This window comes from Oryctolagus cuniculus, chromosome 3 (genome assembly GCF_964237555.1).
Source record: "Oryctolagus cuniculus chromosome 3, mOryCun1.1, whole genome shotgun sequence".
NCBI lineage: Eukaryota > Metazoa > Chordata > Mammalia > Lagomorpha > Leporidae > Oryctolagus > Oryctolagus cuniculus.
This window is the reverse complement of record NC_091434.1, coordinates 24,531,788-24,549,524: the sequence shown is the minus strand read 5'-3', so window position 1 is coordinate 24,549,524 and position 17,737 is coordinate 24,531,788. Positions and strand designations below refer to the sequence as shown.

Genomic DNA, 17,737 nt, shown 5'->3' with positions numbered 1-17,737 from the left:
TGAAGAATTGGGCATTTACAGGAAAATTAAGGCTTGTAAGAAGTAGCAATACACTCAATTGACTTAAAAAAATCTAAATCTAAAGATACAACAATTTCAAACTCAGGTGTACATATTTCCCAGGCTATAAGGGAATAAATGAAGATAGTACATATGCATGTAATATGTATAAAGACAATAATTTTACTAATCATCAGCTAATGATAACTTTGCCCAGGAAGGGTATAATTATGCACCTTGGTATAACCAAGCAAGAACCACCACAGCAAACGACTGTAACTCTGAATTTTAGGCAGCATATCTAAGATAAAATTGTAAAAAGCAAAAACAACACTACTGCTAGAACATAAATCATATTATTGACAGCTACAATGGTTTTTATGGGTAAATATTTCTAAGATGAATTATCATATCCATTATATGAAGAAAAATATTGGTTCTTTCTCTGCATAGTAAATTTCTTAATGATGACAATTAAGAGAATTCTATTCCCTGAATTTAAATTTTCAGAGTATACCACAAACTATCAAGGAACAGAGATGCACATGTTATCAAAGAGCTGCTAAGCCAAGTTTTTTTTCTTAAAATTTAATAATTAACTATAGAGAAGAGAGGCTATTAGAAAATGTGATTTAGCTATCATTAATCTACATCAAAGGATTATAATGATGCACATTGTGTGCCTTTCAAATTATTCTCAATTATTGGTTTCACAACAGAAGTTGAGAAATCTCTTTGACTAACTAGTCCCTTATTAAAAATCAAAGGCGAGTACTTTGCTTACCATCTGTGCAACATTAATGCCTTCACTGAAGAATGATTATTTTGTAAGTTAAGAAGTATTTAGTTCTATTTAGAAAAAAAAACCAGCAAAACAGCTATTCAAACACTCATCTTCCATCTATTATAAAAATATCACAGCATATATGAAACACTAAGTAATCACTACAAAAACACCAATATCTCTCCCTAAATCAGAAAACAGGAGGAGAATTGTGAGCTGATGAAAGCATAATTAAAGTCACCAATACCAACAAGTTTCACAGAACTTGACCAGCACCTGTGAGGTCTGATTTAATATGCCGGGATTTGAAAGAAAATGAAACCTATAAAGTTTTTAACTCCATTAGTAGAAAGAATAAGGTAAAATATAGATAAAGAATACGACGAAATTATCCATAAATGGTTGTCAGAAAAATCTGACAGTCTCTGCTCTTTAAAGTATACTGAACCAAAGAAAAAACCTGCTCTAGTATTTAGAAGCTCATTTGAGAAAGTATTGCTATAAATCAGGCTTCTTTATCTCTAGTATACTATATACTATGTCCAGGATTTGACAAGTTCTTCCTAATTACCCACCTTAATTACAGTAATTATGCATTTTATAGTAAAAGCAAGTAACGAGGTTCATTTGGAAGATAAATTGTGAAGCACAGGGTTTTGAAAAAGAGAGAAAATGTGGGAGATGTTCCACCATTCCACTCAATTCATCATCTTCAACACATGACCATTTAATAGCACCATACAATTTTGGAGCTAGACCTTAGGGATCACTTAATCTAAACACCTAACCTTACAATGATATTCTCCAGTCTCATAAAGAAGACAAACCGACATTTGACTTTAATTTCAGAAGTGCTTATCAATTAATTAACACAAAGGTACTGAATTAAATATTCTGAACAGATAAATTATAAAGAAAAACAGGGGTAATACTCCAGAAAAAAAAATCTCAAATGTTCTTCATGGCTAGTTTGGGGAGAACTTTGGGAGAAGTTAGTGATAACGCAACTTATATAGAGTAGAAAAAGCCACATACCATAGAAACTACAGGTATGTATACCTTATTTTTCAGTATGTTTACACTCTAGATTTGTTGTCATTTTCTATCAAGGAAGCAAAGAAGGATGCTGCCATTATAAAATATTATTTAAACTAAATTCAAAGAATTTCTTTTAGAATTATTTGTATTCACAATGTCACATCATTTTAACTAAGCTCAATTCAACAATCAGAATGAACACTTAAACTTGCAATGAAAAACCTGAACTACGTGGAAAAATGATGTGTGAGAAACATATATCATGGCTGTCCTCTGTAAGCTGGGGTCTAACTTCCTCACATACAAAATAAGGGAAAAGGATGATCTACCTACAAAAATTCTGATAATGTTATCTAAACACCAAATTTTCAACTCATCTTAAGTAAAGTCTGGTGTGCACAGAAGTAATTAGTACTCTTTGTAACAAAGAAAAAAATGGCCTTTGGAAAATGAATAGCCATGATTCTCACTCCAGCTCCCAATTCTACTTTGATGAAGACACCATTCTAAAAGGACCTGGGTCCTATGCAGAAATTTGTCCAAAACTCACTTTTCCTAATTACCATTTTTTAAAGATTTTATTTTTATTTATTTGAGAGGTAGATTTACAGTAAGAGGGAGAGACAGAGAGAAAGGTCTTCCATCCACTGGTTTACTCCCCAAATGGTTGCAACGGCCAGAGCTGAGCCGATCTGAAGTCAGGAACCAGGAGTATCTTCTGGGTCTCTCACGTGGGTGCAGGGGCTCAAGCACTTGGGCCATCTTCTACTGCTTTCCCAGGCCATAGTGGAGAGCTGGATCGGAAGTGGAGTAGCCAGGACTCAAAATGGCGCCCATATGGGATGCTGGCACTGTAGGCAGAGGATTAACCTACTGCACCACAGTGCCAGCTCCCTAAGTATCATTTTAACAGTGAACTATTAGGATACTGGGGTTCCGTTTCCAATCCAGGTCCCTGCTAATAAGCCTGGGAAAGTAGCAGCAGATGATTCAAGAAGTACTTGGGTCCCTGACATTCATGTAAGAGACCCAGATGGAGTTCCTGGCCAGGCTCAGACCCAGCTGTTGTGACTTTTTGGAGAATGAAACAGTGGATGCAAGATCGATCTTTCTCTCTCTCTCTCTCTCTCTCTCTCCTCAGACCCAGCTGCTGTGACTTTTTGGAGAATGAAACAGTGGATGCAAGATCGATCTTTCTCTCTCTCTCTCTCTCTCTCTCTCTCTCTCTGCCTTTCAAATAAATACTGTGGATCTACATGGAAGAGTGTGGACATTCACAACTCTGGACCCCAGCAGCCCAGAGCCTCAGCACCAGCTTTGGAGTGAGGTGAGACCAGATTGCAGCAGCCCAAGCCACTGGCCATAAAGCTGCAGAAAGAGCCTGAGTGAGTTCTGCTTGGAGCCCTATAGGGGACAGTATACCTGCCAACCTAGAGGAAAAAAAGGGTGCCTGTTTCTCTCCCCCTGACCACCAGGCACCCATGTCCAGTAACTAGCCAAGAGTGGCTGGAGCCATTTTGGACACACGTAACAGCTACACTAGCTCAAGTCCACATGCTGAGCAACCAGCCGAGAGGTAACACCTGAGTCTGGCTGGGAGCATTAACAGAGAGGGGGCTTGAGGCTGGGTGTTCGTGACTGTGGGAGCCTTGTGTGCTGGGACTGTGAAAACACTGTGGCCATGTGTGAGGGTGCAGGGTGTGGCTGGGACTTTAGGCAGAAACTGTGGGAGGCTCCACACGATCAGGGCTTCCTGATTCCCTGGTGAGGGTCACTGCTCCAGGATCTGTGCTCACATTGAGGACTGCATGGATCCTTTGTGTGGTTCTTATGGCAGTGCAGATGAATACTGTATCCACTGGGGCTAGCAACCAGGCATTGGTCTTCTTGAAGGAAGAGGTAAGCATGAGACTACACCAACAAAGCTGAACAAACCTCCCCTCTGATATAAAGAAACAATAAAAGGCTTACCACACCCAGTTTGGTAGCCACCTTGGACACTCCCCTCATTCTGGAACACTGAACAGAGAGAGCTCCCCAGCCTTACCTAGCACACACCTCTGGGTACTCACTGAAACAGCAGAAACTCCACTAATCCACAGAGGTATAGTCCAAAGATAAAAGCCATCACAGGGAAAAATACAACAATTATCTCCAAAAATGCCTAAAGATAAACTCAGCAATCCAAGAAACAAGAATAAAGAGACAACATGACTCCCGAAAGGAACATAACAGCATGTCTATACTAGAATGTGAAACTGAAGATTGAAGAAATGTCAGAAATGAAATTCAAAAAACTGATTATAGGGTCAGACATAATCAAAAGCAAATCCATGAACTACAGAAATACATACATGACATGAAAGAAAATTTTTCTCATTAAATTGAGATTTTAAAGAGAAATCAAAATGAAATATTGGAAATGAATTCAAGAGAATAAAAAATGTGGTGGAAAGCCTTAACAACAGACTCAGTGGGGCAAAAGAAAGAATATTTGGGTTAAAGACAAATCTCTGAAAAATTCATAGTCAGACCAAAAAAAATAGAAGAAATTAGAAAAATAAAAAACAGTGTTGGAGATCTATGGGTTACTATCAAATGATCCAACATAGGGGTCTTAAGAGTTCCTGAAAGTGTGCAGAGATTAGAAGGCCTTTTTAGTGAGATAATTACAGAAAACTTCCCTAATTTGGAGAAAGAATGGGAAGCCCAAGTACTGTAAGCACAGAGAACTCCTAATAGACATGACCAGAAAAGACCTTCACCATGACACATTGTAGTCAAACTCTCCACAGTAAAACATAAGGATTCTAAAATGTGCATAAGAAATGCCAGATTAAGGATCTCCAATTAGACTCACAGCAGACTTCTCATCAGAAACCCAATAGGCTAGGAGAGAATGATGGGATATATTCCAAGTCTTTTTTTTTTTTTTTTTTTTTTGACAGAGTGGACAGTGAGAGAGAGAGACAGAGAGAAAGGTCTTCCTTTGCCATTGGTTAACCCTCCAATGGCCGCTGCGGCCGGCGCACTGCGCTGATCCAATGGCAGGAGCCAGGAGCCAGGAGCCAGGTGCTTTTTCCTGGTCTCCCATGGGGTGCAGGGCCCAAGCACTTGGGCCATCCTCCACTGCACTCCCTGGCCACAGCAGAGAGCTGGCCTGGAAGAGGGGCAACCGGGACAGAATCCGGCGCCCCGACCGGGACTAGAACCAGGTGTGCCGGCGCCGCTAGGCGGAGGATTAGCCTAGTGAGCTGCGGCGCCGGCCTTATTCCAAGTCTTAAGAGAAAAAACTGTCAACCCAGAATACTGTACCCTGCAAAGCTCACATTTATGAATGAAGGTGAAATAAAGATCTTCCATAACAAATGGAAATTTAAAGAATTTGTCAAAACTCATCCAGCCTTACAAAAGATGCTTAAAGATGTGCTACACACAAAAACACAGAAACACGGCCATCATTATGAAAGAAGATGAAGGCAGAAAATATCCCAGTAAAAGTATAAAGGAAATCCAAAGTAAAAAATAAGAATATTTATGGAAAAATGGCAGGGCTAAGTCATTACTTATCAATAGTCACCCTGAGTGTAAATGGCTTCAACTCTCTAGATAGACTGACTAAGTGGAGGGCGGGGGGCATCTATTTGCTGCCTATAAGAAACCATATCTCACCAACAAGGATACACATAGACTTAAAGTAAAAGGATAGAAAAAGATATTCTATGATAACAGAAACCAAAAAGGCACTGGTGTAGCTATCAGACAAAATGGACTTTAACATAAAAACTGTTAGAAGAGACAAAGAAGGGCATTATGAAATGATTAAGGAATCATTCAACAGGAAAATATGACTATAATAAATTACAGGGCACCTGGCTATTTAAAAGAAATATTAATGAATCTAAAGGGAGACATAGGCTCCCTTATAATAATAACAGGGGACTTCAATATCCCACTTTCAGCAATGGACAGATCAACCAGACAGAAAATCAGCAAGGAAACAACAGTTAATTGACACTATAGACCAAATGGACCTAACAGATATCTACAGAATTTTTTATCCTACAGTTGCAAAATACACATACACATTATTCTTACCAGTACATGGAACTTTCTTTAGAACAGACCACAGGCCAGGTAATAAAGCAAGTCTCAGCAAATTCAAAAAAATTGAAATCATACTACGCATCTTCTCTGACCACAATGGAATGAAACTGGAAATCAACAACTCAAGATTCTCTAGAACATATACAAACACATGGAGGCTAAACGACATGCTCCTGAATGAACATGGGTCATAGAAGAAATCAAAATAGAAATCAAAAAACTATCGAGGAACCGTTTTATTTTTCATACTATTTGTGCTTGCTTAGTATTTGTACATTACTTAGTACAGAGTTAATCTTCTGTGTATAAAATTAATTGAAAATAGATCTTAGTAAACAATAAGAATGGGAATAGGAGAGGGAGGAAGAAGAAGGGTGGGAGTGGCAGTGGGTGGGTACACTGGAAAGAATCACAATCAGTATGTTTCTAAAGTTATATTTATAAAATGCATGAAGTTTGTATACCTTAATTAAAAGGTTTCTGGGGTAAAAAAAGAGTCGAGTCAAATCAGAGTATCTTGACAGTCACAAATATCAAAATAGTGTGCTAAATTTCAGTGCATGGCTAATAATACTAACACATGACACATCCTTAAGAATCTATTAGAAGCTGGGGCCCACATTGTGACGCAGCAGGTAAAGCCAACATCTGCAACACTGGCATCCCATGTGCGGCCAGTTCAAGTCCTGACTGCTCCACTTCCAATCAAACTCCCTGCTAATGTGCCTGGGAAAGCAGTGGAAGATGGCCCAAGTGCTTGGGATCCTGCACTCTAGTGGGAGACCCAGATAAAGCTCCTGGCTCCTGGCTTTCGCTTTGCCCAGCCTGGGCTTTTATGGTCATTTGGGGACTTAGCCAATGAATGGAAAAATAGCTGTCTCTCTCTTGAAACCTGTCTTTAAAATAGATAAATCTTAACAACAGCAAAAAAAAAAAAAAAAATCTAGTGAAAGACCCACACATGATTATTTTTGGTACTGTACACTTAAGCCAAGTGTTCACTGATTTTTCCCCACACCCAAATCCAAACACTGCCAAAGATGCATGCACCCTTGATTAGGAACCCCTCCTACAAGCCATGGCTATTTACAGGAGACAGGTGGTGGGAGATGGAGAGGGTGCAAGATCATACACTAATGCTTTCAACTTAAAAAAAAAACACTATCAAGATGGAGAGGGTGCAAGATCATACACTAACGCTTTCAACTTAAAAAAAAAAAACACTATCAGTATTTCCTCTAAAAAAGAAAGAGTTCAGATGAACTAATGACAAAAATTTTCCTCATGTGTTCTTCAAGAGTTTTATGATCATATTAATTTTTTTAAGATTTATTTATTTATTTGAAAAAGCAGAGTTACAAAGAGACAGAGACAGAGAGAGAGACAGAGAAAGTCTTCCATCCACTGGTTCACTATCCAGATGGCCACAATGGCCAGAGCTGCACTGATCTGAAGCTAGGAATCTGGAGCTCCTTCCATGTCTCCCACACTGCTACAGGGGCCCAAGGACTTGGGCCATTTTCTACTGCTTTCCCAGGCCATAGCAGAGAGCTGGATCAGAGGTGGAGCAGCCTGGGCTTGAACTGACGTCCATATGGGATGCCGGCACTGCAGGTGGCGTCTTTCCTCACTATGCCACAGTGCTGGCCCCAAATATTATCTTCTTTTTTAATATTTATTTATTTATTTGAAGGGCAGAGTTACAGAGAGGCAGAGGCAGAGAGAGAGAGAGAGAGAGATTTCATCCGCTGGTTCACTCAACAGATGTCCGCAATGCCCAGAGCTGCACTGATCCGAAGCTAGGAGCCAAAAGACCCACTACATCATAGCACTGGCCCCATGCTATTATTTTTTAAAACCAATATTCACTTTAAAAAATGTGTATATACTTACATCTGGAAACAAGTAAAATTTTGGCACAGTAGCACGATTTAACATAAAACAATGGCATCTAAGACAATGATGTAAAGAACTAGATGAAGAAAACTTTTGATAAGTAGACTATGATTTAAATTCTCCTTAAAAAGATGGATTCTAGTCAGCAGAACTGAAGAATTTGTCTTGTTTCTTTAGTTTTCTCAATCAACTACATCTTCGGTATCTGACAGTAACATCATTATCAGAATTCACAGAATGAAAGATATAAAAACAGAAACCTACTAATTTGGGGGCTGGCACTCTGGCACAGTGGGTTAAGCCAAGATCTGCAGTGTCAGCATCCCATATGGGCACCAGTTCAAATCTCAGTTGCTCCACTTCCAATCCAGTTCCCTGCTAAAGTAACTGAGAAAGCAGTAGAAGATGGCCTAAGTGTTTGGGCCCCTGCACCTAAGTAGGAGACCTGGAAGAAGCTTCTGGCTCCTGGTTTCACCCTTGCCTAACCCTGGCTGTTGGGGTTATTTGGCAAGTGAACCAGGGGATGGAAGATCTCTTTCTCTCATTTTATTTGTCTCCCTCTTTCTCTGTAATTCTGATTTTCAAATAAATAAATGAATAATCTTAAAAAAAAGAAAAAAAAAGAAGCCAAATACCTTTGTATTTTCAGTCATAATGCCAGCCTACTACTAGTTAAGAAAAGCTTCTCCTATAAATGCACACTAAAATGATGCCATTTGATCAATAAAAAGACAATTCCAATACCCAATTATGAAGATTCAAAACATTTTACTTTCTTTCCACAGTCAATTAGTTCTCAGCAGAAAGCACAATGGGACGATATATAGTTAATACACAGAGCCTAAGAACAATCTGAAAAACATTAACCCCCATTTTAATAGAAATGAAAATGAATATTAGATTTTTGTTCTTTCAAAATGCAATCATCTAATTAATTCAGTCTAGCAAAGTGAAACATGGAAAAATGTTGTATTTTATCTTGCAAAAGTATATTTCAGTAAATTATGCACTATGAAAGACAAAATCACTATTCCATATATATTTTACAGAAATCATCGTAACTGTAGAAAGCCAGATTTCAAAAGTAGTGGAGGGGCCAGCGTTGTGGCGCAGCCATTGTGGCCATCTGGGGAGTCTGGGGAGTGAACTCGTGCATGGAAGACCTCTCCCTCCCTCCCTCCCTCTCTTTCTCTCTCTCTCTCTCTCTCTCTCTGCCTTTCCTCTCTCTCTCTCTGTGTAACTCTGAATTTCAAATAAATAAATCTTTGAAAAAAAAAGTAGTGGAAACTGCGTCTTACACCAGTACGACCACAGGCAATGTAACTTCTTTGCACCTTGTTTCCTCATCTATAAAGGGACTTAGAGGCATGCATTGTGGCACAATGGGTTAAGCCACTGGTTCGGATGCCTGCATCCTACATTACAGTGCCAGTTCAAGTCCTGCCTACTCTGTTTCCCATCTTGCATTCTTGCTAATGCATCCCAGGAGATAGCAGATGATGGCTCAAGTGCTTGGGCCCCTGCCACCCATATGAGAAACTAGGAGAGAGTTTGGGGCCCCTGGCTTTGGCATGGCTCTGCTCTTTCGTTCCAAGTATTTGAGAAGTGAAACAGTAGATGAGATTTCCCTTTCTCTCTCTCTCGTTCACTCTCCCTCTGTAATCTTTCAAATGGAAGAAAATAAATTTTTCAAACTTTAAAACAAAAGAAAAATAAATAAGGGATTTAGATTTACTTATCTCTACATTTCCTCTTCTTAAGATGACACCAAAACAAAAAACAAAATCCACTATAGTTCTTAAAATCTGAAACATCACTCTGAATTTCTGGTAAATCTTTTATTTACTTTATATGATCAATATGAATTCCACCATGATATAGCTATGAAAAAAATCAGGATTTCTCACCTGGAAGCTTATTGTCATGGAGCAAATTTCGAAGTTTACTACAAAGTTGGATCATGCTGCCCAACTGTCTATTTATTTTGACGTCTTGAATCCAGGCTGGGGTATGGCACACTGGACATCTGGTTCCAATGCAGTCACTTACACAGTTACTTTAATAGAATTCAAAAGAAAAAAATCAGCACATTCAACAGAATCTAAATACCAAAAATAAAGTTTGAGCAGTAAAAAAATGAAGCTGAGGATATTATTACAATAGTCACTATAAAATACTTTTTAAAATAGTGTGCTTTATAGAATACATGTGTAATCTCAATTTAAACTTACTGATATAATTTATTATGAAGAGACTATATTTAGCCTCACATCAGTCTGCATAATTCTTACCTGTACATAAATCTAAAGGATGACATCCTCTGAAAAGTGTGAGATTAGAGAGAGATAAATGACAAATCTAGTACCCTATACACAATGGACTTGCATCTTAGCCTTTCCCATCTTAACCCTTAACTCCTGATTTCATGGAAATACCTGGAAGTACTTCAAAGAGCCTGGAAAAAAATTATAGTTTGTTTTGTTTTTGGATTACTGACTAAAGGCTTTAAAGTAGTTTTTAAGAAAAGATCTTCGCAGTGCGGTGGCTCACTTGGTTCATCCTCTGCCTGCGGCACCGGCATCCCATATAGGCGCCAGGTTCTAGTCCCAGTTGCTCCTCTTGCAGTCCAGCTCTCTGCTATGGCCCGGGAGGGCAGTGGAGGATGGCCCAAGTGCTTGGGCCCCTGCACCCGCATGGGAGACCAGGAAGAAGCACCTGGCTCCTGGCTTTGGATGGGTGCAGTGCCGGCCGTAGCGGCCATTTGGGGAGTGAACCAACAGAAGGAAGACCTTCCTCTCTGTCTCTCTCTCTCTCATTGTCTATACCTCCACCTGTCAAATAAATTAAAAAAAAAAAAAAAAAAAAAGGGTCTTCGGGGGCCAGCACAGTGGCACAGCAGTTTAATGCCCTGGCCTGAAGCACCGGTTCCAGACCCGGCCGCTCCACTTCCAATCCAGCTCTCTGCTATGGCCTGGGAAAGCAGTAGAAGATGGTCTAAGTCCTTGGGTCCCTGCACGCACATGGGAGACCTAGAAGCTCTTGGCTTCAGATCAGCACAGCTCTGGCCATTGTGGCCAATTGGAGAGTGACCACCCCCCCAGCCCCGTGTAACTCTGACTTTCAAATAAATAAATCTTTAAAAAAAAAAAAAGATCTTTGTTTCTTTCTGACAGTTTATAACCCACATATTCTCAATGACTGTGAGTTAAATAAATATTAGTCTCACAGCTGGAATAGAAAGGTCTTACTAACTTTTGAGATTATCAACCCTTTGTAAATCTGATTAAATCATAAACACAATGCTGAAAAAAAGAGGAGGGTTGTCATGGTTAGACATGGCTTCATGAGTAGGGGTTCGGCTCCCATTCTGAGGTATTAGGGAAGGTCAAGAGACCGTGAGGTAGGTTTTGGTGGCTTTATAAGAGGGAAATAGACCAGAAGAGACAAAGGTGCTCCGCTCTCTTTTGCTCTATGATATCCTGTGCCAATACAGATGCAGCCTTGTTCCTCCTGAACCATAGGCAAAATGAACTCCCCTTCTTTACTACTGATCCAGTTTGTGTTACTGGCAACAGAAAATAGACTACTACAGGGCTCACAATTGCCCAAAACCCACCTGTGACTTCCAAAATAAGAACCCTATAGATACACTCCTTCTGTAGCCCTCCACTTGGGCTCCAGCAAGATTAGGTGATACAATGGGTTGTAAAGCCACATCTCCTCCCACTCTTTCAACTCATTTGCAGACACAAAGGATTCTTACAATAGGAATCATCTTATACAAAACTATGCCATTTCTAGTTGTTGTATCCTTAGCTCCTAGCATGATTCCTGATATAAAGTATTTTTTAAAAAATGTTGAAAGTGAATCTGTAATGTATAATGGTGTTGGGAAAGACCTTTGTAATCATCTAGCTCAAAAATGTCATGGAGCTCAATAAATGTCAAATTTCCTAGGCAAAGGAACTTTTGTGAGTTTGTTTGTTCATAATTAGGAACTCTAACTGTAATCCTTTTTTTACGGAGAGAGGTAGAGACAGAGAGAGAGGTCTTCCATCCTCTGGTTCACTCCCCAGATGGCCACAATGGCAGGGGCTGTGCCAGTCCGAAGCCAGGAGCCAGGACCCTCTTCCAGGTCTCCCACATGGGTGCAAGGGCCCAAGGACTTGGGCCATCTTCCACTGCTATCCCAGGCCATAGCAGAGAGCTGGATCATAAGTGGAGCAGCCAGGACTAGAACTGACATCCATATGGGATGCCAGCACTTCAGGGCAGGGCTTTAACCCGCTGTACCACAGCGCCGGCCCCAGTTTGTAATCCTAACACAAGTGACTATTCAGGTTATTTAAATCATCTATTATTGTGCACCACTTAATTATTTGAGGGTTACCATTAATATCTATAAAAAACAATCTGAGATTCACTTATCAAAAACCACTTCATTTTCACATGGGAAAAATAAGATTCAGTTGGTTAAGTCACTTACACAGCATTGCACCTATTACTAAGAATAATCTATCTGACATTCAGGTTGAATATCCATTATCCAAAAATGTTGAGACCAAAAGTATTTCAAACTTTGGAGTTCCCTATTTTGGGAATATGTGCATGGTCTTTACTGGTTAAGCATCCCTAATCTGAAAAATCCAAAAATCCAGGATCTGAACCTTTTAAAGCATCATGCCAGCACTCATAGATTCAGATTTCAGAGCATTTTGGTTTATGGATTTTCAAAATACAGATGCCAGCCTGTTTCCTACAATGTGTAAACTACTTTCAAATTACTTTATATACATTAATCAAAAACACTAGAGAAATATGGCATTTCTCGATAAATCGTTACTCAGTGATCCAATATTTCCCCAAGTGACCAATGTATGATGCTATAAAATCATGCTGGGTGAAAAACTAATTCAAAATACAGGATAAACCACTTCAATTTAATATAACAGGACACAAAATTTACTGATATATTTTCAAATTCCACACTGTGATAAGCCTTTTTAAAGAAACTAGTACTTGTCAAATTTTGGTTTAGTATCAAAAAAGAATATCCATAATGATCTAAAAAAGCTGTTGAAATTCTCCTTTTCACAACTACTGACATGCCAGACTATCGTCACAGACTTCAATCTGAAAACAACATATCACAACAGAATAGACTCATAGCAGAAAAGGCCCTAGCTGCCTACCACTAGGCACTACGCTCTAGTTGCTTTGTCATTAACCCAGTGATCACTATTGCACTGAAACAAAATAAATGGCTTGCAGTGGGCATTGGGGTGGGGGGTGTGGTGGAAAGAGATGGTAATCACTCATAAAGAGGTAATGGGAAGCATTTTGGAGATAGTAACATTTGAGCTGAAATGTATCTGGTAAAAAACTACCCTCAAAAAAATTCAGCAGAAGTATATCCCATGCAGAAAAAAATAGCAACTGCAAAAGTTCAGAGACAGAAACAAGTCAAGTGTGTTTAATGAAATAAAAGAAGGTAGCTAGGGGCCGGTGCCGTGGCTCACTTGGTTAATCCTCCGCCTGTGGCGCCAGCATCCCATATGGGTGCCAGGTTCTAGTCCCAGTTGCTCCTCTTGCGGTCTAGCTCTCTGCTGTAGCCCAGGAGGGCAGTGTAGGATGGCCCAAGTGTTTGGGCCCCTACACCCGCATGGGAGACTGTGAGGAGGCACCTGGCTCCTGCCTTCGGATTGGCGCAGTGCCAGCCATAGTAGCCATTTGGGGAGTGAACCAACGGAAGGAAGACCTTTCTCTCTGTCTCTCTCTCTCTCACTGTCTATAACTCTACCTGTCAAATAAATAAATAAAATAATAATAAAGAAAAGAAGGTGGCTAAAAGAGTTTGACCCATAGCAAAGTGAGGCCTAAGAGACACGCAGGGTACTGTGTTCCTGAATACAAAATTTGGATTTTATTCTAATGGAAATAGAAAGAGATGGAAGGATTTGAAGTAGGGTAATTATGATTTATATTTTTAAAACATTATGATAAGAGGGGTCCAGCATTGTGGTGCAGTGTGTTACACTGCTGCTTGAGACACCACCATCCACTCTGGAGTGCTAGTTCAAGTCCGGCTGTTCTGTTTCCATCCAGCTCCCTGCTACTGCACCTGGGAAAGCAGCAGAAAATGGCTCAAGTGCTTGAGTCCATGAAACCCACATTGGAGACCCAGATGGAGCTCCAGGCTCCTAGCTTCAGCCATTGCAATCATTTGTGCAGTGAAGTAGCAAGTGGAAGATCTTTCTCTCTCTCCCTCTCAGTTTCCCTCTCCCCCTCTCTAACTCTGTCTTTCAAAAAGATGAAATAACTCTATAAAACAAAATCACTGATAAGAATGCAGGAAATAGGGAAGCAGTAATGACGACAAAAAGGAGAGGCCAGTTATGAACTACTACAACAATCTGAAGAGAAGTAATATGATGGAGGCTTATGTGAAAGTTCACGATTTCAGGGAACATTTTGAGGTACAACTCAGAACTTAGTGACAAGGGAAAAAGACAAAAGAACAATAAGGTTTTATTACTTGAGCAGCTTCATACTCACTGGTATCATTTATTGTGATGACAATGTCCCAGGTCAGAACAGATTGAAGAAGACCAAGATATTTGCTCTGAACACATGAAGTGCAAAATGCCTTCCCGTCATCCAGATGGAGACAACAGGTAGGCAAAAGATACTATTTCCGACCACACCTTCATGCTGGACCTGCCCCATGTAACAGATGTTTCTAGAAACAAATCTTGGACCTCAAGCATCCTATCTCCCATAGATTCTCAGCCCAATAAAGTCACACACCAAATTATTCTCAAATATGCTTACACTTCAGAATGTAGTTTGTTTATGCCAGACAGCCATGTATTCATAAGTTAACATAAGTTAAACTCTATGGGGTAGGCAATTCAGGCCACAGTTAAGATGCCACTTGCGATGTCCACATTCCATATCAGAGTGCCTGAGTTCAACTCTCAGCTTCACTCCCGATTACCACAAGGAGATACTGAGGTCTTATCTTTTGTACCTGTGAATATAAGCTAATTTAAAAATAGGGCCTCCACCTGTGAGACCAGCATCCCATATGGGCACTGGTTCATGCCCCAGCTGCTCCTCTTCTGATCCAGCTCCCTGCTAATGTGCTTTGGAAAGCAGTAGAAGGTGGCACAAGTGCTCTGTTTCCTGCACCCATGTGGGAGACCTGGATAAAGCTCCTGGCTTCAGCCTGGCACAGGCCTGACCATTGTGGTCATTTGGGAGATCTCTCTTTGTGTCTGTTTCTCCCTCTCTCAGTAACTCTTTCAAATAAATAAGATAAATCTTAAAAAAAAAAAAATAGTCCTTGTGGATGATCAAGTTAAGATGAAACCATCAGGGGCTGGCATCGTACTCCAGTGGGCAGCTTGCAACACAGGCATTCCATATCAGAGTACCAAGTAATGGCTGTTCCACTTCGAATCTAGCTTCTTGCTAATGTGTCTGGGAAGGGAGTGGAGGATGGACCCCTGCCACCCACATGGGAGGAGAGGATGGAGTTTCTGCTCCTGGCTTAGACCTGGCTTTTGTAGCCATTTGGGGAGTAAACCAACAGGTACAAGATTTCTGTCTCTCCCTGGTTACTCTGCCTTTCAAACAAATTAAAAACAAAAAACAAAAACAGCTCCAAGATGTGCTCATCAGGATGAACCCTCATCCACTACAACTGGTATTCTCATAAAAAGGGGAAATTGGACCCAGAGACAAACACACCCAAACTCAAGGAAGAACACCATGTGCATGTGAAGGAAAAGATCGGAGTGATACAGCTACAAGCCCAAGAGTGACACAATTTCCAGCAACCCACGAGAAGCCAGGGAGCGGCACGGAACAGATCCACCCTCACAGCCCTCAGAAGGAACCAATACTGTAAACATCTTGATGCTGGACTTCCAGCCCCCAGAACTGTGACTCAATAAATTTGTTGTTAAACTATCCAATTTTTGGTATTTTCTAATGGTAGCCTTGGTAAACTAATACAATAAACACTAAGAACTTACATAATATTCAAAGATTAGATTCAAGACTTAGCTGGTGAGGCAAAACAGCCACCACTCAAGACACCTGCATTTCATATTGGAGAGGGGGATGGAGCCCTTCCTCCACTTCCAACCCAACTTCCGCTAATGAATACAGGAATAAGGAAGCAGCAGATGATGGCCCAAGTACTTGGGTCCCTGCCACCCACGTAGAAGACCCATATGAAGTTCCTGGCACCTGGCTTTGGCCTAGATCAGCTCCAGCTATTGCGGGCATTTGGAGAGTGAACCAGCAGATGGGAGATATTTCTGTCTTTCTATTGCTCTTTCACATAAAGAAACTCAGGGAAAAAAAAAAAAAAAACTCAACCTGAAGATTAAAGAAAATATGTGTTTGAATTATATAAAAGACATTAATTTTTTCCCCAAGCTTAGCAAAACTACTATGTTGGACAAGTAATTCTGTTTGAGCTTTGATTTTCTTATTTGTAAATTAAGATAGTTACAAGGATCAAAAAAAGACAATACACAGTACATTACTTTATAGGCTCTGAAAGTTACATAAATAGTAAGTACTATTATTCTCAATATAATTACATAATTGCTATCTAGCAAAAAATAGAGTTATACTACATGTATCAAACCATAATTACTCACCTACAGAAGATGTGTTCACATCCTCCTAAGCAAACAGGCTCCCTCAGAATATTACCACTATTTGAAAAAAGAAAAACAATCAAGACTTAGGTCATTTTTAGATAAACATTTCATGTTTAACATTTCATAAATCCAACACCCAATACTACCTTACATATTTCTCTTTTTCAAAGCGAAATTTTTAAGGATGCATTTATTAGAAAGGCTATTATGTCTCAGATAAATATTCTGTCATAACACACCTGCTGAATTCAAATAGCAACCATATTTAACACTTTTTATGATGTATTTGCTGGTAAGTTGAAGAAAGGAACAACTGCGTTCAAGGACCTCAAAACCTTTTAGCAGTAAAACCAACTAAAGGCTTCTTCTTTCAACTACTAAAGTACATCATTATTTAATGATTAAAGTATAGACCACATATCTCAAAATATGACCCACAAGTAGAATGATCACATATACACTATCCAAATGAGAACATTTCTGACAATGAAGCGGCTGACAACTGGATCATATGCTAGAACAGCAGGTGCAAACAAGGAGTGGCACAAGTAAACCATTTGCCATGGTCTGAGTATGATTTGGCCCACAAATTCATAAAATTTGATCCTAAAGTCTCATGATATTGGTACTGAGAGGATGAAAGCTTAATTACATTTTTAATAGGTAGGACCTTTCAAAGTAATTAGACTGGATTAGGTCATCAGGGTGAATGCCGTGATCAAATCTTAGTGACTTTATAAGAGATAGATGGCTACATGCTCTGTCTCTTGCCACCTCAGAACTCTGGCAGCAAGAATGCCATCATCAGAGAATAAACCAATGGGGCCTGCCCAATCTTAAGACTGGGAACCTCCAAATCACTGAGACAAAATACACATCTTTTCTTTATAAAGTAGCCTGGCAGTCACTAAATAATGAAAAACTGAAAAATATACAAAGTTGGCAGTCTGCAGGCTGAATGAGATTCACTATAATTAAGGGAAGAGAAGGAAAAACAAAATACCCCCAATGTTGTCTATCAAAACCCCTACTACGCTTGAGCGTCTTAAGGCACAGGTACTTACTAATAAACATCCATCAAATCATTATACTCAGTGAACATAACATATCAAGAACAAACTAGAGAAATAAAGTGCTTTAATACACTACCACTAGAACATTTGTGTATTTACACCAGTTATATTTGTACACATATTACATATAAATAAATAAAAAGACTGCATTTTTCAAATGA

General features: G+C 39.7%; 1 protein-coding gene across 6 annotated transcripts in view; it reads right to left on the bottom strand.

The window, feature by feature from the left end:
* Positions 1–17,737, bottom strand: part of BARD1 (BRCA1 associated RING domain 1) — an 82,597-nt gene that overhangs the window by 55,781 nt on the left and 9,079 nt on the right. For 4 of the 6 annotated variants that reach the window (XM_008259118.4, XM_051848238.2, XM_051848236.2 and 1 more), the window contains exons 2-3: positions 16,501–16,557; positions 9,733–9,881 (exon numbers count right to left, since the gene is read on the bottom strand). In XM_008259118.4, the coding sequence (XP_008257340.4) occupies positions 9,733–9,881; positions 16,501–16,557 (206 nt within the window). The remainder of the gene's footprint in view (positions 1–9,732; positions 9,882–16,500; positions 16,558–17,737) is intronic. The other 2 variants (XM_017343084.3, XM_051848239.2) reach the window with 1 other exon arrangement.